General features: G+C 46.0%; 1 protein-coding gene across 1 annotated transcript in view; it reads right to left on the bottom strand.

Annotated features, from left to right (window-relative positions):
- The window catches only part of LOC147435922 (isoamylase 3, chloroplastic-like), a 205,298-nt gene that overhangs the window by 43,441 nt on the left and 135,903 nt on the right, over positions 1-25,954 (bottom strand). The window contains exons 11-15 of the mRNA XM_086488826.1: positions 16,311-16,368; positions 9,175-9,238; positions 7,168-7,267; positions 6,924-7,024; positions 6,787-6,838 (exon numbers count right to left, since the gene is read on the bottom strand). Of these exons, the coding sequence (XP_086344952.1) occupies positions 6,787-6,838; positions 6,924-7,024; positions 7,168-7,267; positions 9,175-9,238; positions 16,311-16,368 (375 nt within the window). The remainder of the gene's footprint in view (positions 1-6,786; positions 6,839-6,923; positions 7,025-7,167; positions 7,268-9,174; positions 9,239-16,310; positions 16,369-25,954) is intronic.

The following is a 25,954-nucleotide window of genomic DNA, read 5'->3' as shown; positions in this document are numbered from 1 at the left end:
GATGGATCTATTGTAGCTTTGTGGACTTCCACAAAGCATTTGACATAGTACCCACAGCTAGATTGATGTGCAGATTAGAGGAGATGGGAGTACCCACATAGCTCATTTGGGGGATCATGGCATTGTACAAATCAGTAGTAGGGCATGTACGCACCTCTGAGGGTCTATCTACACCGGTTCACTCCACTATTGGGGTAAGCAGGGCTGCCTGCTCTCTCCTACTTTATTTGGTATGTATGTGGATGACGTTTCTGCCTACATTGAGAGAGATGGTGATAGAGGTGCACCGCTAGTAGGGACATGGATTCCGCTATTGTTATATGCAGTATTGATCTCCGAATCTCCGGAGGGGATGCAACCAGACTTGGATGCTGCATAGGTTTGCCCATGAAAGTGGTTTGTCTGTCAACCTTGGTAAAACCAAGGTCATGGTATTTAATACCACTCCACAGTGGATCACGAGGTCAACGCACACATTCACATACGACCAGGAGACAGTGGAGTATACAGATGCTTGCACTTACCTTGGAGTGGTTTTTAGTGGACGAGCATTTTCATAGAGGAGAGCAGCAGAGATTAGATTGACCAGAGCCAATGCGAGGCTCCTGAAATCGAGCCTGTGAACACATCCTCATTTGGGGGATCATGACATGGATACAGCCAGCACAAGAGTTGGGCACGAAGATGGCTTTCTACAGAGAGCATCTTCTCCACCTTACGGAGGACGGTTTGAGACGAGGCCCAGATACATGGACACCCACTTGTCTCATGGGATACGATGTGCTATTGGCCAAACACGCACATCTTCACACCAACTGCGGATCGAGATTGGGAGATACAGCGGAGTAATAACAGAAGACAGGACATGCCCCCTATGTGACATAGAGCCTAAGACAAAGTTGCACTACACATGCCACTGCCTCGTCTATTACAAGATACGAGGCAGCTTCCACTGCTTGTTCAGAGATGGCTTTGGACCACTTTCCAAAGTCATGAGGTACGAGGATCAGAGATGCCTGGGTTTGATTCTGCTCGAGACACAGAGAGAGCCTCATGAGAGGAGAGGCTAGCTAGTCTCAGAGACACATCACAGACTTCTTTAGAGCAGATACTAGAGACCCGGAGGAGCTACTACTACAGCAGAGATTGTCACCTCACACCAGAGGCACACTGATCGCTCGGGCAATTGAGTTAGGGAGATGATACACTGATCAGCAGAGACTAGATTGACTAGAGCCCATGCAGCATTGGGTAGATTGGAAAGGATGTGTTCACAGGTTCAGTTTCAATAGCCTCGGACAAAGCTCTGGCTCTTTAACACTTTGGTAACTTCTGCATTGCTTTATGGAGCTGAGATTTGGGGACCTTCATTGGATCATCACGGGAGGACAGGCCGCCCTGATGGATGGGGGGACATGGAGAAGCCTCTGGTCTCTATGATCTCACGGCTCATTAGAGCTACGGCTTCACTACCACATGCTATTTTCCGAGCAGAGCTAGCTGCCCCCCACTAGTGGTTGAGGCGCTCACCAGATCTGTCTCCTTCGTACACCGCATGTGGGAACTTCCCAGAGACAGATATGCCCGCCTTGCACTTGAGTCCTCTCGGCAGTTAGCCATGCAGGGAGATACAGCATGCTGGTATGGGGAGATGACATCATGGTTTCAGGCGCATGGGTTCAGCATAGAGAGATTTCCTCCCTTGCAGTACTCACTGGATGCACCCTCTCTAACTCTTACACACTCCAAGATCACCAGGCTCATCTGCCAGGACCTGACTCATCTAGACACCAGGAGGACATGGATACGGCCAGCACAAGAGCTGGGCACAAAGATGGCTTTCTACAGAGAGCATCTTCTCCAGCTTACAAAGGAGGTTTTGTGACGAGGCCCAGATACATGGACACCCACTTGTCTCATGGGATACAATATGCTATTGGCCAGATACGCGCATCTTCACACCAGCTGCCGATCGAGACTAGGAGATAAGCCGAGTACCAGCAGAGGCCAGGACATGCCCCCTGTGTGACATCGAGTCTGAGACAGAGTTGCACTACACATGCCACTGCCCCATCTACTACGATATACAAGGCCGCTTCCATTGCTTGTTCAGAGAGGGCTTTGGACCTCTCTCCAGAGTCATGCGGTACGAGGATCATAGATGCTTGGCTTTGTTTTTTCTCGAGTTGTGCAGACGAGAGCTTGATGAGAGGAGAGGCTAGCCAGTCTCACAAAGAGATCACAGACTTCTATAGAGATGCCACTGACACCTAGAGGAGCTACTACCACAGCAAAGCTCGTCGCCTCACACCAGAGGCACACTAATCGACAGAGCGACCGAGCTGGGGAGATCAAAACGCCAATGACTACGGAGGACTACACAGTATCGACGGTGGCTGCATCAGAGATTCGGATCACTTTGGCCCGACATGCACGACGCCCGGTCAGACTACTGACCATGGAGGAGATTGATGAGATCCGCCAGCGACCGATGTTGGATCTCTTGTGATCTAGCTATCCTAGCCAGCTGCTTAGTTCACACCAAGCAGTTTACGACTCCATAGTATTTTTATTTTGTCATTTGTCATCTTGTTACTCTGACTTTGTATCAGATCCACCACATTGTCATAGGTCACTTTGGCCTTTGAAGACGTTAATATAACATTTCATTTCTCTCTCCACTTTCCCACTGAGGTGGGGAGGTCTACCTTCATGAGGAAGAGGGTGGCATTGCGTGTACTCCAGAGGCCACCCATATACCTTGACAATGATCTCACATGCATACAGATTGACCTGTATGCCTCGAGTACTACAAGCCCACAAAGAGGGTAAGAGGGCCATCTACAGAGACGTTGTGTCATCATTGATGGCAAGGCGACGGGGTAGGGACTCGCAGCCTATAAGACACCTCACTCAGAGATACACATGCCGGTATCAAACGATAATGGTTCCTTGTGGGCACATCCAAGGAGACTAGAGGAGGTGATAAGAGGATCAAGATATTATGCTTCTCATAGAGACACATGAGAGCCCGGAAAAAGGATTGTTGGAAGTACAAGGATATGTGTGGGAGTCCTCACATAGGAAGTGTATGCGCCACCACACTTCCAAAGGCTCAAGGGGGGTAGCAGTTCTATATCGACGAGAGGTACAAGGCAGGTTACAGATCTTGGCTAGAGACCAAGAGGCACGATTCATGTGGATTAGAGTGGAGCTACATGAGGGGACTTTCATCTACATTGCCTTATGCTACCTCGTCCCATCAGGATCCCGATTCGCTAGTCACTGGAGACACAGCAAGGGGCGACACAATGGATCACAAGAGAGATGCAAAGGCAAAGTAGGAGACACTCTCACCTTATATGGGCCTGACAGACAGGATCATGGAGTACTCTAGCCTCGGTGAAGTCTTCCTCATGGGGCACTTCAACCAGCGGACACAGAGCAGTTAGTGTGAGACATACGACTTTGAGGATCCCCAGCTTCTACATCCACTAGATGAGGCCGGAGTAGCGAGGACAACAGCACACAGGAATCCCCACAGTTTATGGGAGATACCCTCAGACAGGGCTCACAAAATGGTCTTGTTATTATTAACGGGATGGCCCAATGACCCAACTCAAGAGGCCTCACCTGCATCCCATTATCAGGACCTAAGGGGGGGAGCATAGTGGACTATGTCATTCGATCTTGAGAGGCTGAAAACCTGATCACATCTCTTACCATCCCACCCATATCCATTGGAGTAGATCATACCTACATTTCTCTCTCCTTGGATAGCACACCCCCATCACATACCCCAGCCACCTCCACATCCCACACCACCATCTACTTTACACAGACTCCCTCTGACATCTACACTCAGTACGTCTACAGTGGCATATATCAGCTTGATCCATCCGCACCCCTCAATACCTTCACTACACAATTCTCATATGTTTTACATGATTCACCTCTCAATAGCTTTCCGCATCACACACACACTAGCACCTGTACTTGTTTTAGGACTATGCCCCAGAATAGATAGTATGATGCACATCGTGCTCTAGGCAAGATCACGGAGAGAGAGGCCTACCGACAAATGAGGTCCCTCACCCACTATAAAAAGCCGGAGTTTGAGGAGGCACAAGAGCTAGATCTCTTCCACTTACTGTGAGCCAGGATTCAGCAGCAGACGTCAACTACAGGATCCTTGTCCATGCACCCCAATTGAGAGCCCACAGAGATGGCATGATTATGCACAGAGGCTCTACCAGATCCCAAGATAGCCACCCATACCAAAGCCTACAGGACCCTGCCAGACCACCTCTATTTTCTTCACAGCAGGTATGGTAAAGAGAGCTATATGCCGCCTATAGCACCGACGCTCCATAGATCACGCAGGTATGCTAAGTGAGCACCTTATATATGTTGAGATATAGTAGCACCTCTCATTGCAATTCTCTTTAATAGAGCATTGGCTGAGGGATTGCCTTCAGAGTGGGCTATGCACACTATTGTGCCTATCCACAAGTCCAAGGATCCACTTAACCTGGGTAACTATAGGACTATCATGATTGGTCACACACTGGCCACGCTTTATGGAGCAATACTAGAGGCGGAGCTAAGTTCTTATGTAGAGCACGAGTGCTTACGAGCACCGGGACAAGCAGGTTTCACACGGGCCTTCTCTACCATAGACCATGTTTTCACGCTGTGTTGTCTGATTGATCAAACAAAGGCGCCAAAGAGACGTCTACACTGTTACTTTGTGGATCTCCGCAAAGCCTTTGACATAGTACCACGGGACAGACTCTTCCATCATCTCCAATTGTTGGGAGTCCCTTCGGAGATAATTTGGGGGATTTTCGCTCTCTACGAGCACGTCTCAGCCAGGGTACATTGTCCAAGATGCACCTCACCATTTCTTGCTAGCACCATTGGGGTGAAGCAAGGTTATTCTCTCTCACCTACTTTGTTTGGGCTATGTATTGAAGAGCTATCAGAGCATATCCTTTGAGCTGGAGCGAGCGCTTGGATTTAGCAGGTACATTTAATCACACTATGTTATATGATGATGATATTGTACTAATATCTGAGTCACAGAGGGGGCTATAACGTCATGTCCACATCTTGGATGACTTCTACACGTAGAGAGGTCTCACCGTGAAAGTTGGTAAGACCAAGGTTCTCAATTTCCATACATCCAGGCACATTAGGAGTTGTCACAAATTGTTGACGTGTCAAGCCACTGAAGAACGGAGCCAACTTGCAGATCCCGGCCGAGGGGTCTAAACCCTAGAAGAAGCAGAAGCAAAAGTAACAGAAGAAGACGAAGCAACACAAGACGCTTTACCAACTTGCAAATTCTTGTCGAGTGGCCTATTTAAGTAGGGTTCCCACCAACTTATGGGACCCCGTCCGGTGGGGCCCAGGGGACCTAAAGGCATTAAAATAAAGCAGGATTGCGCACGTGCAAACACACACACACTCAGAGTCTCTCGAGATCAACATGATGACGTGGCAACAGTACAAATTTCCGGATTTCGTGCTACCATGCTGACGTGGCAGTTGTACGGACGCCCACAATTTATGTTGATGACGTGAAAGCTGTACGGATGCCTGCAATTTACGCTGATGACGTGGTAGCTGTACGGATTTTCGGAAAATGCGCTGGCAGCTTTTGGACCAGTTGCTTTTGAGTTTGATGCTTTTCATGTAACTGCTTAACACAGAGATAGTTTACTGAGAAGATCTGGAGAGATTACCGATTCTTCATGTCATACTATCTCCACATCCAAAGTACAGATGAGGATGGATTCATCACTCATTATATCACCCTCTTGTATCGGGGACCCATTGTATCAGTGGTCACACATACCCCACACAGTGCCACCAAGTACATCCTCTAGATTCATTTTCGTATCTCAGACATGGTATCAGATTCACCAGTTTGTAAGGGATTGGGCTCATAGGTCAGTTTGGCCTTTTGCAGACGTTAATATATCATTTCATTTCCCTCCTCCAATTCAGTAATTGTACATTTCTAATCAGTCATTCTGGAAGAATCTTCCCTCTTTGTTTAATGTTACATGGTAGGGCGATGTAGCCCATTGGGCACATTTTAAAAGTAATGGAAGGATCTTCTTTGCACAAAAGAAAAGTATATTCAAAGTGAGGCAGCATTGATAAATACAGCACCAAAAGTAGTTTAGTCAGCCCAATCACAGTGTCAAACGTGCTACAGCGCTTATTTGTTTGGAGTGAACCCCACAATCCTACTGGGGAACCGTAGCATGTTTTCTTCTACAGAAACTGGAATACCAACCCCTTATTTAACAAATGCAGCAGTGTTCGGGGAGAATCTAGCCTCTAGCATTTGACAAGAGGGGCATAATTTACCTACTACTAAAATTCATTCCCAAATCCATTACTAGAAGAAGTACACAAGAGTCCAGAAGATCTGCTCGAAAAGAATCTAGGATAGTCTTAAAACCAAGCAAAGTACCCTGTTTGCATTCGGCCTCTGATTATGTGTTCTTCATTGTGCTTTTGCTTGATCTTTTTGACCTATTACAAGCATCCTTAATGAGATTCACTAGCAGGAAAACCAAGGTTTATTATCTGAAACTACCATGCGGCAACTCAGTCAATAAACTCCTAGAGTCCATGCCACATCTTTCCTACAGTCAACAGTAGGCTTCATAGCAGATTGCTTACTGAAAACTTGACACTGAAACTCAGAAGGTTTGTCATTATCAGAGAAGTATTGGTGACTTTTGTACACAATTGACAGGTCAACTATACCTTAATAAACCTACGAACATCATCTCGATACTTCCCATTCCACTCTGCCCACCTACAATAAGAAGAACCAAAAACATCTGCACATAAACAGGCCTCCATATTCATTAGTCATTGACCTGAGCTTTCAACAAGCTCACCTGTCCCAATTTGGAAAGCGGCCCACTTGATAGAGCCCTCCACAGTCCCAAGGTTCTGCAATAAGTTTGCAATTTGCAAGAGCTGGGTCTTTAGCAATAGCCTACAGACAGAATCAGAGTCCTTAGAATCACTTTAGTCTTTCAAAAAATTATTACCGAAAAGACAGGCAACTATCGAGAATCATACAGGCTTTTGCACGTGCACAATCATACACAAAATATACTAGCACTTCAGTAGTCCTACCCGTATAACTGGAGGAATACTAAGAGGCTCCCCATCACCTCCACGACAAAGACAACTTGCAAGATCAAAACGAAATCCATCTACATGGTACTCTTCCACCCTTCCATGTTGAAAAGAACAAAGCACAAATTCCATCAGTTTCCTTCTTTAAAACACACATAAACATTGCATAAAATGTACTCTAAATTCATTAGCATGAAAAATGGGCATGAAATGGCAAAGTCTGTGCACACAACACGTTGTACAGCTGGACACATGCTCCCCATGTACCAAGACCTGGATCCCACACGCACACACACAGAGAGGTACATGTAACTTGCACTCTAGCTATAACATGGTTGCTTATCCTCCCCCTTCACACATACACACACCCCAAAACAAAAAAATAGAAAAACTCTCAAAACTATATTAAAAAAAAAAAAAAAAAAACGCTTGTTATTTTCATGAGATACTCTCGCGTCTACCCCCTCGTAAAGCATATGTTCAAGAGAATGAATCGCAAGATTTTGCACCTATTTACCATCACCAATGTGCCTCTCTTGAAGTCTGAAGATCCCATGCAGCCAAGCAATTTTACACTATTAAGATTGGTAATAGGTCGGCGAGGTTATGAACGCACATGCAGTATAGGACATGGTCCACAGATTTTTCAACAACGGATCATATGAGCCATCATTGAGGAGTGTTGATCACAAGTGCCAAGGATTTATTGGTGTTTTACCAAATTTTTCAATGACTTTGACACTGCAAGAGCCCACCTCGACTACACGATGGGAGTTCCATCCAATTCAAATGAAGCATTGTGAATGTCTTGATACATTGACAGGGGCTGTCCTTTGTAGTGGATATGATTTCAATTGTTATCTGAAGAGAAATTGCAGCATCGTCCACTGTATGACGGTTTCCACCTACGAATAACGTTGTTTATTATGGATTAACACGCAAACACGTGGCGACATTTGGAAGCATTAAAGGCATGCACTGCAAAGTTGGATCTGGACCTTGATATTTGAGCTCATTGAGAATGTATCAATCTATTGCTTGTCTTGATCCTCTTTCCAGTGGTCCCATGTCTTGTCCATATTTTATATTGAATATACATCGACTCGCAAAGGACTGGCCAGTGGCCACCAAGTCTCCAATACTATCCAGATGCCCCTTCGTTGCGTCGAGATCAATAAGATCGTCAGCCACAACCTCGTCTCCGGATGCCCCTTAGCTCACATTGGTTGCTTCGAGATGAGTAAGATTTTCTGGGGTTATGTTGTTAAACTGATTGTGGAACTTATCAACAGAGGGAGTGGAGATGCAGATGAGATTTTGAACGTTCATTTTCTGTCTCTAAGCAAGCATAGCCTAACGTCGTCCTAGATACATGATAAGCGCTCTGAAGACTTCAGTGCACCATTGGTCGGTTACACACCTAATCTCATCAGCTTCGTAATCATACAGACAAATAAACCCAGAAGGTCAAACTTGAAGCACCATGTGTCAGCTCTGTCAGCATCAGCCTACATTTGCAGATGCCTTATCTGGTTTGGACCCCCTGAACAAAGTGAGGATACAAAAAACAAAGGTGCACCACCCAACTCTCTCTCCTAGAACTTGTCATCAAAAAGTGACCACAATAAAAGAAACACGAGCACACGCAGACCAATACAATGACCCATCACACACTTTCTCCTACAAAGCATCTTCAAGTCCCAGGGATCCATTTCAAGCACAAAGTGACCAATTCACGGCCGCCAACACAACTATCCATTTTCTTATGCTGTCCCTACATCTTCATTTTCATAGAATCGAGCAAGGAACCTCCACTACACTTTTTGCATGTTTCAGTGGGCACAGAAATCACTCGAAGAAGGTTCCAATCAACCATCCTGTACAGCTGTAAAGGTATTCTGGTTCACACAATCCTTGCGTGAAAGTTAAGCTAGGCAAATCACTCCCTTTATATTGGCGTTTCCTGAAAGTTTATTTAATGATGCTAGCTGTGTCTACTCTCACCAGTGCTTAAGACTGTTCAGCACTAGCTCCATCACGACTGGGTGATTGCAATTCAACGTGTTACCTGCAATTTGTTGACACCAAGATGAATTAGAAGCTACAAGAATCAGTTTGCCAAGACACATCAATGCTGCACATGAAAAGTATCAAAGGGATTGTGTGTGTGAAAACAAGCATGTAATTGTGAATAACACAAACAGAAGGATATTATGGTATACAATCGCTATGGCAACATAACCATGGGAATCGGATGTAGTTTCTTTGCTTGTGGACTATCGGGGACTAAAGTCAGACATTATAGAGCTTTCTCTCACAGATTTTGCCCTACATTAAGTCTAAAAATGGAGGGGACATGAACCTTGTGCTGGTGTTATGGTATAAGTCATGGCCTGCTTTTAAAGAAAACAAGGCAAGGGCTAAGTACTGATGAAAAACTACTCATTACATTTAACATTGTCCATTTTTTAATGAATTTGAAGAAACAAAACACAAACACCCGGCATTAAGGAAAGTTCTTATAGCACAGACAAGATGTTTGCCAATCCGCTATGCGGTCTATACTCTATCCGTGCGCTCTCTGCTGCTGACACTCCTGCTCACTATTGCTATCTCCTCCAGCCCGCCAATCCCCCCACCCCCTCCTTGCTCTGCTATCAGCACCCTGCCACCCCCCTCGCCCACCTCGCGCTGCTTGCAGCAACCCACCAGTCCCCCTCGCCCGCCTCGTGCTCCTCACCCTGCTCACCCGCCCCCTTCTCCCTCTTCGCATCGCCAATCTCCCTGCTCACCATAGCCACTCACCGTCTATTCAACCCACCCTCTTGCACACAGGAGAGATGCCTGACAGCATGAGTAAGGGCTTGATCTATCTCATTCCTGAGGAGGGAGACTCCTTGGATGAGATTCGACAGTGGCGGCCCATCACCATGCTCAACTCAGCCTACAAAATTCTAGCCAAGGCTCTAAGCTTAAGGATTCAACCACTTCTAGAGATAATTATACATGAGACCCACACAGGTTTTGTCAAGGAGCGCAGTATCCTTGACAACATCTTCACTTTTTGGGAGGCATCTGCCCTTGCGTGCCTCCAAGGTGAGGATTTGGTGATACTTCTTCTCGATTTTGAGAAGGCTTATGACAAAGTTGACTGAGACTTCTTGGAGGGCACTCTACGCAGGATGGGTATCTCAGACGCTTGGATCAAAGGTGTGTCAGCTCTCTACAGACATGCACACAGCAAGGTGCTTTTGACAGGAGGTAGAGGGGACCAGTTCATGCTCACATGCTCGGTCAGATAGGGTTGCCCTCTAGCCCCCTTCCTCTTTCTATTCTATGTTGAGGCGATGAGCAAATTCTTGGTTTCACAGCAGGTTGGTCTGCGTAGCTTAGCGCTCCCTATTCGGGGCGATGAGCTATTGGATGCTGAGTTTGCCGACGACTCGGCTCTGTACTTGGAGGGCCAGGAGGCCAACGTGCATAAGTGTGAGCAGGCTCTACATATGTTTTGATGTGCAGCAAACGCACTAACCAACGGGAGAAAGACAGTGGCTTTCTTTCTTGGTAGTGCTTTTACGCTTGATTGGTCGCCAGGTGAGGGCTTTGATTGGATTCCCCCAGGGACTCCAATTCGCTACTTGGGCTATCAGGTTGGCCTAGACTTGTCTCCTGAGCAATAGACTCTTTCCCACCTTCTGTCCATCAGGAGGAAGTTGCTACATTTGAGATCGGCACGGCTCTCTTTGGCAGGCAGAGTTGTAGTGGCCAACCAGGTGTTGTTGCTACTATGTGGTACATTATATCTTAATGGATCTTTTCGAGCTCCTGCATCAGCCAGTTAGAGAGGCTAATCATGAATTTTCTTTGGTCAGGACGCGACACCCAGTTAGCCCAGACCAAAGTAGCCTGGCAAGTCATCACTCTACCATGTTCTCAGGGGGGGTTGGGGATCATAGACCTAGCTCAGCAGAGTAGAGCCCTTCTTGGGAAGTTTATTGTCACAAGAGTGCTTCCTCAAGAGCAGCTCTGGAAGGAGTTGTTGCTTCAGTGGCTTAGAGCTTGCGTGCCTCATGAAGGAGGCCCTTGGAGACCTTCCATCGGGTGGATCTTTACAGAGGTGCGCAAAGTTCCTCTGAACAGGAGATTGCAGGATCGATTTGTTACGAGATTGCTTCGCTCTTGGGAGCGGCTGTAGAGTGGCCTAGAGAAGTACCAGCCCACTTGCACGGAGGAGTGCTTGAGACAACCCCTTGTTTAGAACCTCATGAGTCACGTGACACATCCAGCCCTATGTGTCCGTGGACAAGCTACAGCATGATCAGGATTCAGTCAATCCAATCAGTCTAGATTTAGAAGTGATCTGGCACTTTTGTGAGTCTATTCGTAGACCATGCATGCCCAGTCACATAGTATAGATGCATATCCTCTGGTTGCACACAGCATGATCATCAGTATTCCCATCTGAATCCATTAGAATTAGTTAGAGGATTTTTCCAGTGCATTTAGCCTATTTTCCCTATTTTTGATATTTTTCACTTATTAATTTAAGTGACTTTCCAACAAAAGTAGGTAGGGCAATTTGGGTAAGAAAATATATAAGCAAACTAGAGCTAGCACTATTTGGCAGAAGAGGCAACAGGAGCCAAGCTCAGCAGGCAACTTCTCACAAGAACCTTGGTGGACTTTTCCCTCCAAACAGCAGATTCCCTCACCTGGCGTTTTTGCACAGCATCCCCAGCCTGGCGTTTTGGCATCAGATCTGCATCGCCAATAGTACCCAGCTCCATTAGCGTTTTTGGTCATCAGCTCCATTGGCGTTTTTGGATTTCAACAGAAGATTAAGACCGGCAATATTCACCTCAGTTTTCAGCCATGAAGAACCTCAGTTTTCAGCCCTAAACCTGCAGATTTTCAGCGTCAAAGACCCACAGAAAAGAGCCCCCGAATCAGCGTTTTTGACTCAATCGCACATTTCAGCCCATAGTGTTTTTGGACAGCAATAGAAAGATTGCAGATTTAAGCCCTTAGGTCGACTTCTTCATCCCCGTCGTCATCGTCGACATAGCCTAAACTTGCATCAATCACTTGCATTCCATTTGTACCAAATTGTGCAATCATAAGTAGACCACTCTCGCCGACGAGAGTAGGAGGGTTTTACGTCTCTGGTGTCGTATCTCTCTTCTCTCTCTATCTCTCAGTCTCATACACTTGCACGCACAGTGTCCATTCACTTTGTTTGTGTTCGTAGCATTCTCTCATTAAGAACGGAAGGCTCTACCTTCCTAAGAACAAAAGGAACCTTGAGCACAGTTTGGAGCACTCATCTTGAGCAAAGCGCAAACAATCATTCCGCTGCACCTAACATCATGGTTAGCACTCACAGAGGCCACTTTGTTGGTAGTAGGACTCATCTTTCTTCTAGACCACTAGCTTCAGTTCGTAGGTTTGCCAGAGGAGGTACAGAGCATCCAGCTACAGGGCATGAGAGGGATGCAGTGTAACAAACTTGGACACCCCAAGTTAAGATTCTACCGCGACACAGCAGAGATTCACTTCAAAATACTTCACAGATCAAAAGAGAGTCGACATGGCCCGGCATAGTTCCGTGCCAAGAGATCCTGGCCCCAAAGACTAGCGCCCCTTTCGGTATTTCTTTGATATTAATCTTTGAGTAAAGTACAACCGACCCGTGTTTGCGTCCAAATGCTCTGCAGAGTGAGCCCTTGTTGGGTCACTTATAAACATTACAAGGGTTGCTAAAAGCAGAGCCCCAGAAGCAAGTAATTTCGAAATCTGCCATCAAAAAACAGCAGTCACCGCAAACTGCGGAAACCCGTACAGCCACGTCAACAGTCAACGCGATCTGCAGCGTCCATACAGCTGCCATGTTAGCAAGCCTTTACGCAATTTTATAGGTGTTTGTGTCGCTTGGGCCTCTCCTCCCTTGGCCAGAAGTTGGGACAACTTTATTAGGTAGGGTCATGCCACGTCAGCAGTTTGTGACATACCCAAATCTTGAAAGAATTGTAATCGCCCTCCATTACGCCTGCAAAAGAAACAGAGGCCATAAACTGTCTTAGTAGACACTAACTGTTAGTATCGGCGCACAAGACACGACACATCTAGCACTTGTACAAATCGACAGTCACATCACAAGACATCACATGACAAATCACAGAAAAATTTATTCCAAATCTCAGACCATGACTGTCAACAACGTATTTACTAATCGCATCTAGATCCAATCCGGACCTCACTAATGCCCGATTAACTAATCCTTATTGCAAGCATGTCTATAGAAATTTATTAGACTAAAAAGGGTGTAAACATTTTGTCTTTCAGTTCCTGCACTCAAACAAGTCAAGTGAAAGAGTACAAATCAATCATATTCATTTTCGGGAATTCCGTGTCATAAAGTCATACAACAAAAATTATGTCGTTCTTAAATTATGTCGTTCTTGAGATTTTCCTAAAGCCTCCCAGACCTTGGCAAAAGCAGTGTCCACGTCCCTCGTGTATTGGTTGGCTTCAAAAATCTTATCTTTAGTGTTAAGGAAGGGTGGAACCTTCGGAGCACCTTCAATTATCTCAAATGGCACCTTCCCCGTTGAAGAGTGAACCGTGTTGTTGTATGCAAATTCCACCATAGGCAAAAAAAAAATCCCATTGAGTCTTCTGATCAGAGATGTAAGACTTCAATAAATCTAGAACAACAGAATTTCAATCTCAGATTGCCCATCTGTCTGCAAGTGGAATGATGACGAGAACTGCAACTGTGTGCCAATGTTCTCCTAAATAGCCCTCCAAAACAAACTCGAGAATCGGGGATCTCTAACGGAGACTATTGTCTCAGACATGCCATGTAATCAAAACATCTGTGCAATAAACAGTTTCGCTAAATGATCCAGCTCGATTGTTTTCTTCACTAGAATGAAGTGAGCTTGCTTGCTAAATTTGTCAATGACATTCCAAATGCCATCGTGCCCACTCTGTGTCTTCGGGGCCGGGTGCAAATCCATTGCAATACTTTCCCAGGGCCGGGTGGGAGTGGGTAAAGGCTGTAGTAATCCTTGTGCCTTATGCCTGTCAAACTTGACCTTCTGGCATACTAAACAACTGCGAACAAAGTTATCCACATCCTTCTTGAGTTCGGCCAAAAGAAATAACGCTCCAAACCTCTCAAGGTAGTGTCGATGGCGAGTGACCCGTAAAAGGTGGACAATGGCACTTAGTCAAAACCTTTTCCCTCAACGGCTTTGTGACGCACAACATCGTTTTCTTCATCAGCCCCAAAGACTGGCACCCCTTTCAGTATTTCTTTTATATTGATCTTTGAGCAAAGTACAAACGACCCGCGGGTGCTCGCTCTCAGACTCTGCAGCTAGATGCTCTGCAGAGTGAGCCCCCCTTGGGTGCCTTATAAACATTACAAGGGTTGCTATGGTTTTTGTGTCCCTTGAGCCCCTCGTCCCTTGGCCATAAACTGGGACGACTTTATTAGGTAGGGTCATGCCACATCATCACTTTGTGACTTGCAGAGCATGTGTCAGGACATGAGGCTCTACCAACTGAGTGGATCACTCTTTTAGAGACAATAGCTCCATGATGGATGGGGGCCTTCACGCGACTAGAGGTCCTCATTGCAATTTGCGCTTGCTCAATGTTCGTACCCTCCATGTTCTTCGAGATCCAGGCCGAGGGTCAACTACACAGAGTCTCAGTAGAGGCTCCACACCTTGTAAAGTGTTGTTTTGAGTGGATTCGAGTAGTAGGCATCTGTGAGGACTTGTGTCATCGATCCCGACCCAGAAGATCTTGAGACAGGCCACTAGAGGCTTTGGGCTTGGGAGAGCTACCCTCTGGCAGGAGTGCAGTGGGATCCTGGAGAGTGGTTTTGGAGAGACCCCTTCTCTTCAGTTGACTGCCCTAGGATCCATTTCTTTTAGTACACTGTTCGATTGGGGCGTCACATACTGGCAGCACGGACAGAGGCTCGTCCTGTTGCAGCACTCCATTGGCAGGAGAAGGGTCTCACAACTGAGTTCTTGTCAAGCTTTTGGGCGAGGTTGTGGGACTCTAGATAGCCGCGGCTAATCACTTTGTTCCAGTGGCTAGTTGCACATAGAGCTACAACAGTGGGGAGCTGGCTAGTACATAGTGGCCTTTCGACGGCGACCCCATGGCACACCAGGGTTTGGCTTCGGGTTCTTCGGCTGATGCCATCTCTTTCCACATCGCGACAGTACACTTGGGGTGCAGCTGCTTGGTCCACCCTCACGGGCCCTATGCTTCAGTTTGAGCTATCTTCCACTAGCAGGATGACAGTGATCAGGGGGGTCGACCTACACTACAGCCTGCTACAAAGCTTACCCCCCAGGAGTGGTGCAGTAAGACCTGTTATTCAAGAGGGAAATGGCATAATGAATCTACCACACTTGAGAGAGAGGTGTGTTGGGAGCTCATTTATGGCCTGACACTCTTGTTTATTTGGCGGTCCCGTTGCTTCCGCATCTTTGCCAAGGCATGCCCTGTCCCACCAACGGAGACTGTTCGTGACTTTTGGCTGGAGTTGATCCATACTCTCAGGGGACAATTCGAGAGACTTCAAGGCAGCTCTGACCACATGCCGGAGCGCAGAGAGGTGTTCCTACGACTTTGGCGCCCCGGGCCATTCTTCACCATAGTCCGGGGTAAGCCCAGATGGCCCCCTCCTCCGATCTCTTGATTTAGCCCTCATTCTACATATGTTGTTTTTTCATTGGGAGCCCTCTCTCGTAGAGGCAATTGTAGCCCTGTGGGCAGTTTTATTAACTAATGGAAGGATCTTTTTCTTGGGGGGGGGGGGGGGGGGGGGGGGGGGGGGGGGGGAACAAACACCCTTGCAGTATCCTTTTAGTGTAGTGCAGAATGCAATTCAAACTGAAACTCTGGAGCTAGTTTCTCACTAGGAAGATTACAACAAAGATCATCGATCAGAAGAGGCTATTTACAAATTTCAGAAGTGAGTAAAAGATTGACACCTAGCCACCTCAACGTGTACAATGGAAGGATGTTGAGACAGTGTAAACTGCATTTAATACTGAAAGTAATATGTGGACATTGATGATTAAGAAAACGCTTTAATTATCCCAACACCTTACCACATCCAGAGTAGTTCCTCAACTGCACATAGCTTGCTGTGTCCACCATGTAGTATGTCTGCAAAAGTAGTTTGTGGCTGGTTAACTGAATATCTTCACAGGCGGAAAAATACGCATAGAAACTAGTACAGATGCAGTACTTCAGCCTTATTAATGTCAAATACTGTTTCTTAAAAACATAAATGTCAAAACACCACCGCATTCAAATAATTATGATTATTTACAAGCTAGTTGAAAATACAGGTCCGTACTGTTTAATAGCAGCTCTCGCCACATGCCCCCTACCAAACTTACAAGACTGTAGGTTTGTGAAACGAAGTTGTGTAGCAAGAAAAATATGTCGTGCTCTCTACTGTGGGTGCTCCTCAGTGGAGGATGTGAACTCTCACTCAATGGCGTTAGCTAGATGCCTGAGAGACATGTTAACATACTAAAATGAAAGACAGCAAAGAAAATGTACTCAAATTAAACACAGCAAGATAGACTCCAAGCCCAATGTAAGCGACTACTCTTAATGTATCAGCTACAGTACTATTGTAGACCTTCAGTACACTTTCGAGTCTCGAGCCTTGTTTTCCTGAATTTGTGACTTTCCTAAATTTTTGACTTTTGAATTCTCTGTACGTATTGTAAATGTGCATTTATCTACATTACATCCATCACTTCTAACAAACACCTTTGAGAGACAGTTGCACATATCTCGACTGTTGTGATAGGTGATAGGCTGGCCACAGCGTCGACTGGCCTACCACCCCTCTGTGTCCCACCTCTGATATGGGTGGCCCTCGTCCATTATATGAATGTGCACCCAAGTCTGAACCCAAGACCAACTGTAACTGCCATAAGTCAAATGGTTGACCTTGGCTTTAACCCATAGTTACCGGGGAACGCCCCCTAGCCCCCGTTCCGGCGTTCCGGGGGGGCAGTTCCCTTCCCGAACGTTCCGAAACGTCCCGAAACGTTTGACGTTCCGGGTGGCCAGTGCAAACCGGAACGGCCGTTCTGGAACGTTCCGAACGTCCCCAAAACGTTCCGGAATGCCCCTGGAACGGCCAACGGCTACAAACAAATTTGGCAAAAATTGAAAAAATTGAAGTAAATGTTTGGGCTTCTTTTTGAAGTGTGCAAGGCCTCAAGGACTCATAAAATGCACCCCCCTCCCCCTTTCTCTCCACAAGCTAATCCTCAAGGCTCAAGCTCTCTCCCTCTCACACTCTCAAGATCTCTTCCTCTCAAGACTCACTCTCTCAAGGCTCAAGGCTTTAAGCCTTCAAGCTCTCTTCCTCTCCCTTCCACTCTCTCAAATCTCTATCTCTCCCTCTCACTCTCTCGAGTCTCTCTCTCTCTCTCTCTCTCTCTCTCTCTCTCTCACATCATCTAGTCATAGCAAGATTGAATGGTCTTCAAAACGAGTTTTTTGTGAGTATTAGAGTCAAAGCACTCTAATACTCCTTGTATTTAAACACAAGAAGCTAAAAAATGCACTATTTGGGTGTTTTTTATACCTCCTGTTCCGCGCCGTTCCCGTTTCGAACCCCTAGCCGTTCCCCCGTTCCGCGGGGATTCCCTCTCCGTTCCCGTTCCGCGTTCCGGGTAACTATGCTTTAACCATCGAGGTCAAGTGAAGGACATCATTCTTTTGGGCAGAGGTTCTTTCATAGCCATACTTTCTTCCAGGAGCTTGTCTCTACCTTGGTCGCCCGCTCTCCTCTCCTTGTGGTGGATAGGTTGATCTTCTTAGTTACAAGAGAGCCATGACTTCTAAAAGCTACAACAGACCCAACAGAGTTTCGCCCCGCAATAGGATGTTGCGTGACAACATGATAGCGAAGGGAGTATAGTTAGCAGCAGACTAGACAAAGTGATCAGCAAGGACAAAGACAAAGACCAGCACGCAGATAGGGTCAGCCTTTCCTTGATTAGAGACGGGTAGTAAGAGAAGATTAAGGTGGAAAAGCAACCTCCAGATAGACCTCCTAATGAGAGGCTACCAAACCAGGACCGGATGGTTGATCCAGGGCAGCTAGATAGGCAGGTAGAGCATGAGGATTATGTCCCGTGTAAAGCTAACTGTATGGAGAACTCAAGGGCCAATTTGGCATATCTGTCTTTGGTAGTATCCCATAAGCTGTGCATAAAGCAGATTGATCTGGTAAGCACCTCTATCTCCATCATAGCAGCTACGGTACGGGACGGGACGTTTAATACGAAGTGTACAATACGCATACTAGACGTATTTTCGAGAATCAAAAATAAAATACGTCAACTTTTTTAGATATGATACTTTAATAAGAACAAATGAAGCAGTTCATGGACCTCCTCAATGACTTTCAATATTTAACCATAGCATACATAAACAAGCACCATGAAGCTCTAAAACACAATTGATCAATTAGAGAAAGACATATGTTTTGAGCAAAAAAATGTTAAAATAGAAAACATTATGAGACGTATTGTACGTTTCAATACAGGACGTCGTGTATTCTAAATAAAATACGCGTATTTTAGTTGCTATGATCTCCATAAGGGGGGCCTACTAATTCCACTCTAATGATCTCATGTGTGGCATGGAGGCCTTGTCTCTAATCAGCCAAGAGATCCTAGATAACATGGGCCTCTCCATACCTATCCACGCATCCTGAATCACAAAGGGTCCCAAAACATGAACCCCATAGAGCATAGCTGAAGCTAAGAAGGTATCAAAGAGCAAGAGCTGTGTTTGCAGTTTCTGCAATTGAACATGCGTACACATACTCTCCAACCCTCCCAAGGCCGCATAGTCGGGTCAGACTAATCTCTATTGCACTCTTCAAAGAAAACCTTGGCCCAGTGAAGACTACCCCAAGATAAGTGTATACATTTGTATATTCCATAGTCTCCTGACCATAAGTGAATGTAGATGCTGATCTCCTCATCCACTGCAGTGTGGTGTTAAATTTACCAAGGTTATGGTGTTGATCTCCTGATCATAATTGAATGTAGGTGCTCATCTCCTAATCCACTACGGTGTGGTGTTAAATACCATAACCTTGGTTTTACCAAGGTTTACAAACAATCCCCTATCCTCCACGAAGCTGCATACCATCCAGTGAGTCAGAGATCATTACAATATCATCAGCATATAACAACAATGCAATCCACGTCCCTGCCAGTTGGGCATCTCTATCACCCTCTCTAGCAATATAAGCAAAAACCCCATCTATATACATACCAAATAGAGTAAGAGACAATGGAAAACCTTGTTTCACTCCAATAGTTGAGTCCTTTCACCCGATTCTTTACTTGACAAACTTTACTTGAACTTCATGATAAAAAGGAGTTTCAAGAATGAACCTATGACTAGGATTAACACTTCAAACAAACCACGGCCAGGCAGCTAGAGTGCTACCAAGCAGACAGCGACACCCAATAGGCCCCAAAGACTGGCGCCCCTTTCGATATTTCTTTATTCTTATAAAACTTGGGAGAAACCTTGTAAGTTCCTACGAGCTGTCCCGCTTTTACCGGACCGAAAATGGCCTACTCTAGCCCGATTTCATCAACATAACCACAATAGAAGGCTTCACAAAATACATCCCCATGCCAAATGTGACTTTCCCGGTGCATACGGACACTTTCCCAAACTTGGCGAGAATCTGCAGCACGCTGAATTCTCTGTTTTCTGCCTTGAAAATGCACCAGATCATCTATATAGTGATCCCAACGCTTCCCCGAAGCTCCTGGGGGTATTAGGAATTAATTAGGGTCGAAACCCTAAACCTACAAAAATACACAGCGAACTGTAATTCAGTTTTTCGGCCTCTATTTCGCATGTCGGTCTCATCCGTAGCAAGCCCTCGAGCTCCCGCACTTGTAGGGATACAAGCCCTTTGAATCGGATGACATTTCTCGCGTGAAATCTCTCCGAATTCACCTGTACTGCGGGGGATTAGCAACTAGCTAATCCAGTACCTGTGCAAGAGGCTCTTGCCTCGGCAATCGCGCATGGACCCACACGACTGTACATACAGATGAAACATTGAAAAGCCCTCAACGGGGCATCACGTTTCTGTATTCAAAGGGGGAGAGAGATGCACGAGAGTGGAATCATCGTGCTACATGGAGCAAGGGAGAAGGCAAGCTTTCCATTAAAGCTGTGATCACTTGCCGCCACTACACACACACACACAATCTATAGTCATTTAATGAAGTCAAATCAGCCTCCTCTCTCGTTTTGGGCGCCCCCTCTTCATGCTGGACTAGGAAATTGCATCTGCAACCACCAAGTGTCCACTTTGCCTCTTTTCAATTAAAGTCCTAGTATCCACCAACTTATTAAGTGTAGCGAGGGGCCTAAATGACTCTGAACTGAGCCTCGACACCCTTTTACTACTCGAATTCAAGTGCCGACAGGCCTGACCATCTTGTGATGGCATGCCCTTCCTGACTATGGCTAAATCTCTCGGCCGTCGACGGTTTCACACTGGCCACACAATGTCCGACCATTTGTGACTTGAAAAAGAGGGTCCCAAAAATTAAATAAAAATCAAGGGAAACAAACCAACAACTAAGGTTAGTGGTTGCCAGAGCCTCGTAACATGCCCCCCTCTTGAAATCACAAACATCCTTGATTGCATGCCAAATATACATGCCATAGATGATTTAGTGTGATTAGCACCCTTTTATCATCACAGCCATAGATGATTTGGTGTGATTAGCACCCTTTTATCATCACATGTATCCACAGGAAAGGTCATTAAAAATAGATACAAATGACTTAATGAGACCTTCATACTTTTGTCGTTTCATCTACAATAGCAGTGAGCATTGCAACATGGCCGCTGTAATAGGAACATTTTGTGTCACTAGTGCCATAAGTGTCTGCTGGTCGGAAAAACCATCCATGCCAAAAGTGCCCTATGGCAGCCCAAACTGGCCCGGATTGCACTGAAACCCTTGTTGCATGCCAATGTTACCATACATTGGGTTTGGCATCATGCCTTGCATAGTCCCAAACACTGTTCCCGGTATATATTGTTGGCTTCTAGGCACAAAACCAGCCATGCTCTGAAACACTAATCCATCCCCGAAATACCCAGGATGTACCGTGGGTGGTCGCAAAACTTGTTGCATAGCATGGAAATTCGTTCTTTGTCCATTAATGCAGCATGCGGACTTTGAAAGGTGGTTGGCTGACCTGGTAAGGCCTGTGGAATAGGCGTCCTAACCACCTATTCATGGAAAGAAGGAACTTGTCTTTGAGCTCCACGTGACTCCGCAACATGTGAGTGCTCACCACCCTGCTGGGACGCACAAGGAACCTCGGCTTGAGCCTCAACAGGCTCTACTCCATGAGACGGTTGCCTTGTCGGTTGTGGCATTGGGCGGCGCTTGCACATATTCCATAAACCTAGGATTCTGCACCAACCGAGAGAACACATTCTCAGCAACAACCAACTGTGTCCTGAACCCATCCTCGTCTAATTGCCCAGTCATATACCTTTGACCTTGTGGAGAATTCAAATCAACAAAAGGTACAGACAGGGGTGGCCGTGAACTCTCGCCAACCTCGCACGCTAGACGAATAGCCTGTTTGTCCTGTGCAGAGGAACCCTCTTCCCTGGCGTGGTTTATCCTGTAAGCCATAGTGTAATTCCAAGTTCCTGTACTCTATCTCTTTGCCGCAAACCAACCAAGGCTCGCTCTTTAAGGAAAAAGTGATTCTGTCCTCGAGACAAACCATGAAACTCACCCGTAGGGCGGTAGACTTTAGCTTTCATCCGATTCCTTACTTGACAAACTCTACTTGAACTTCATGATACAGAGGAACTTCACAAATAAACCTATGGCTGGAATTAACACTTCAAACAAACCACAGCTTGGAAGCTAGAGTGCTACCAACCTAACATCGACACCCTGAAGGCCACAAAGACTAGCACCCCTTTCGGTATTTCTTTATTCTTATTGTCACAAGACGGGCACCACGTGCCAATAGAAAAGAACAGACTAAACAACTTTAAGCACTTCAAATAACAACTTAACTAAGAGAGAGAGAGAGAGAGAGACAAACCAGCGACACGGAGTGGCGGAATTCAACCCCAGAGAGTATTGGCCCCAAACCTTGGCGCCCCTTTCAGTATTTCTTTATATTACATCAACACAATACAAGCAGGTACCCAGACTCTGCACCTTCTCCAGGAAGCATTCCAGAGAATGAGCCCGAACCTCATATTTAAAGGCCCTTGGCCTAAAAAGCAATTACAATGAAAATCCTTCAAACTCAAAGGCTCCTTGTCCAAAAGCAAAGCCAAAAAGCTGCCAGCGTAAATCAAGAAAATCCGTACAGCCTGCCATGTCATCCTGCCATCGCAATTTTCGAATATCTACCACGTCATCAGTTTTTTTCCTGTGTGTAGGTCCTGCTTTATTTTAATCCTTTATGTCACTTGGGGCCCCATCGGACGGGGTCCCCGTAAGGTGGTAGGACTTCTTCTGTTACTTGTTCTCTTAGGGTTTAGGCCCCTCGACCGGCATCTGCAAGTTGGCTCCATTCTTTTAGGCTTTGACACGTCAGCAGTTTGTGATATCTCCCCTTCTTGAAATAGAGTAATCGTCCGCAATTTCAACATATCTGCAAAACAACTCAAGTTAGCTCAAAAAAAAATGCCGGGGCACATTCCGAAGGACAATCAGTTTGCTCTTTTTATTAAGGAGTTAGCTTCTCCTTTCTGCTCTTTTGATCAAGGAGTTAGCTTCTCCTTTCGGCTGTTTTAATCAAGGAGTTAGCTTCTCCTTTCGTGCATATCAGAACTCTTGATATTCCGGTATAGTAAAATTAGCCATCACACCTAGACCGTACTGATCTTCCATGGGTATCTTGATGCACTAAAATTACATACCCAGGCAATCTCATCCAATTAGGAATATTCAGTGCTTGGCACATAGCAATGCAACACAAATGCTCACATATGCATGTTACAAGACATAGAAACATAAAGCCGCCGATGAACACTCCCCCCATAAATAACCATCCATGTCCGGGCCATGAGCTATAGAGGCCTTTTACAACCAAACGCCCCCCAGACTGCAACCTGCGTCGTTTGGAGGTGCTGAGAGTAACCACTGCTCAGACTTCTTAATACTCCCCCCGCATAACTATCCAGGTCCGGGCCATGAGTAACAACAACAATACTCCCCCCGTAAATAACCCAAGGGTCCGGGCCATGAGTAAAAACAGCACTCTTCAATCATTCAATACTCCCCCCGCAAATAACCACAAGGGTCCGGGCCATGACTATGAACAAGCATTCTCAAACATCGTTTCTCACTACTCCACCCGGGAGTAAAATCACCAATCATTGAAACCAGTATTAAGACCAGAGTCAAACATTTCAAATCAGCACCAAGACAGGTTCAAAACAGACACCATCCATTTCAAACAAAGTTTCAAACAATACTTTCCCAAACAAAGTTCAAAAGTATCTAACTATAAAACAACTAGAGAGTTCATTCAGGGTTTTGTTCGGACAATCGCACTTTGAGGACGACTAGCTTGCCCTTCTGCATCACGGTGATGGTTCGGTTCCGAAGCTGGAGAGTCGCATCATTCTTGTCATACCAAGGCATGCTTAATAGAACGTCACAATTGCCCAACTTCATGATGTGGAAATCAGCTTTACCATGATAACCTTGAATAGTCACTGGAAGAGCACCAACGAGCGGTACCACTTTCTGTTGGGGTTAAGGCCTATGTGCCTTGACCGATCGACCAGGTCATGGGCGCCCGCCCACTGTTACCCTATACTTATAGTGAGTATACTGTATAGGGGGAGCTGCCACTTCACAGTCTCCCCACCCACATTTGCGTGTGTGTCTCCTTCTCTCTCTCACTCTCCGTCTGTGGTGCTCCCCGATCCCCTTCAATTGGTATCAGAGCATAGGTGCGGAGGGAGCGCGTGTGTGCACAGTCACGACGACAGCGGAGAGCCAATTTCATTCCCGAAATCGCGTCCGCGCGCGCGCGCACTTTCAAGAGTGCAAACAGGGTTTCGACTTCGGCATCGACAAATTCAGCTTTCCGAGAGCGTTTCCACCAGGCGTCCTAGCGTTTTACCCTCTTTTCGAAGCCATTCGAGCCATCAAAAACTTCATTCGAGTTACGGTTGAGGAGCTGCATTTTCAGCCCTCTTTTGGCAGTTTATGCTGCGTTTTTGGGTCGAAATGGAGGTTTTTGGCATAGCTTTCACACCCGGACTCGGATACATGTGATCCAAGAGTCTACCTTGGGGTTTTGGCACGCTCCGGACGCGCTCGTCATATCAGAATTTTAAAATTCTGAACGCTGAATTTTCTGCAGCAACAGTTGTTTATTGTGTGTCGAGGATTCCACACATGGTTTGCTCTCAGATGTGAGAGTGATATTTGCTGCAAGTTTCCTCACAGGTGGGAGGATACGATGTATGCCTTATGTGGTTTGATGCTCAGGGAGACTAATGGGATTGCATTTTGAGCTCGGCAATGTATGCCTTGAGCATGTTTTTTAACAGTCGCAGGTAGAGCAGATATTTGTGTACTAGATTTGCAGATGTTTGCAATGATGTATGCAAAGTGTGGAGATTGATGCATGCATTTGGAGTGCGGTTTGATGCGCTTTGGTTGCTCATGGTTTTGAGCGTGCAGTCAGTTTGGTTACTGGTTTTGTGGTCGTTTTACTGACGAAACTCTGGCGAAATTTTCCCAGGAGTTTTATGCGTATCATTTATGCGATCTAGGTAGAGATTGCGGGTTGCACTCAGCATTTGCGTGCGGTGTTCTCTACAGGTGGGAGATTTGTGCGTGTGTATGCATCGATACCGCACAGTGTGGGCTTGGTGATTAGCTCACGGTTTGACAGGCGTACAGTTATCTTGCCACACTCACAGGAGTGAGTATTGTGATGTATGCTTGTGTGGCTACGAACTAGGTAGCCGGATTCGAGCACTAATGGCTTGAGGTTTTTCAACAGGTTCCAGCTACAGGTTTACAAGTTTACAGGCAGGTTTGAGGGCTTATTTGGGTGCTGAATTTTCAACCATTGTTTCCATGTATGGCTCAGTTGTATGGTGTCCATGTATGGCTCAGTTGTAGGCTGATTTGGGACACATTTGTGACTTGTTTATGCAGATGTTTAAGAGCTGAATTTTGGGGCTGTTTTGGGGCTGATTTGTAGCCATATTTGCAGACTTTTTTTGATGCGATTCGAGCCAGTTTAGGGCTGATTTGGTTGACATTGCGGGAGCTCTATTTTGGAATGTGTCTCACAGGTTTTACATTGTGTTTCTGGCCATATTGGTAGACAGTTTTCAGGTGTTGTTGGTGAGGTGGTTTTGCTATCTAGCTTGCTACTTGTGCTCATGGCAGAGACAGGTGATCAATCAGATTGTGACCTCTCCCAGATGCGCGTGTTTGATAGGTCAGACTTTGCGGCATGGAGAGAGCGTATGCTTGATGCATTGACACAGCGAGGGTTGCATCGACCATTGAGTGGTGATGTAGGTAGACCTTCAAACATGTCTGACGATCAGTGGCAGGAGCTAGAGGAGATGGCACTATCTACACTCTCTTTGCACCTTGCGGAATCTGTATATGCTCTTGTTATGTATGAGGCTACTTCGAGAGCACTTTGG

This window comes from Adiantum capillus-veneris, chromosome 18, assembly GCF_014529385.1.
Source record: "Adiantum capillus-veneris isolate H3 chromosome 18, ASM1452938v2, whole genome shotgun sequence".
Classification (NCBI taxonomy): Eukaryota; Viridiplantae; Streptophyta; class Polypodiopsida; order Polypodiales; family Pteridaceae; genus Adiantum; species Adiantum capillus-veneris.
This window is presented reverse-complemented; position numbering and strand designations above follow the sequence as displayed.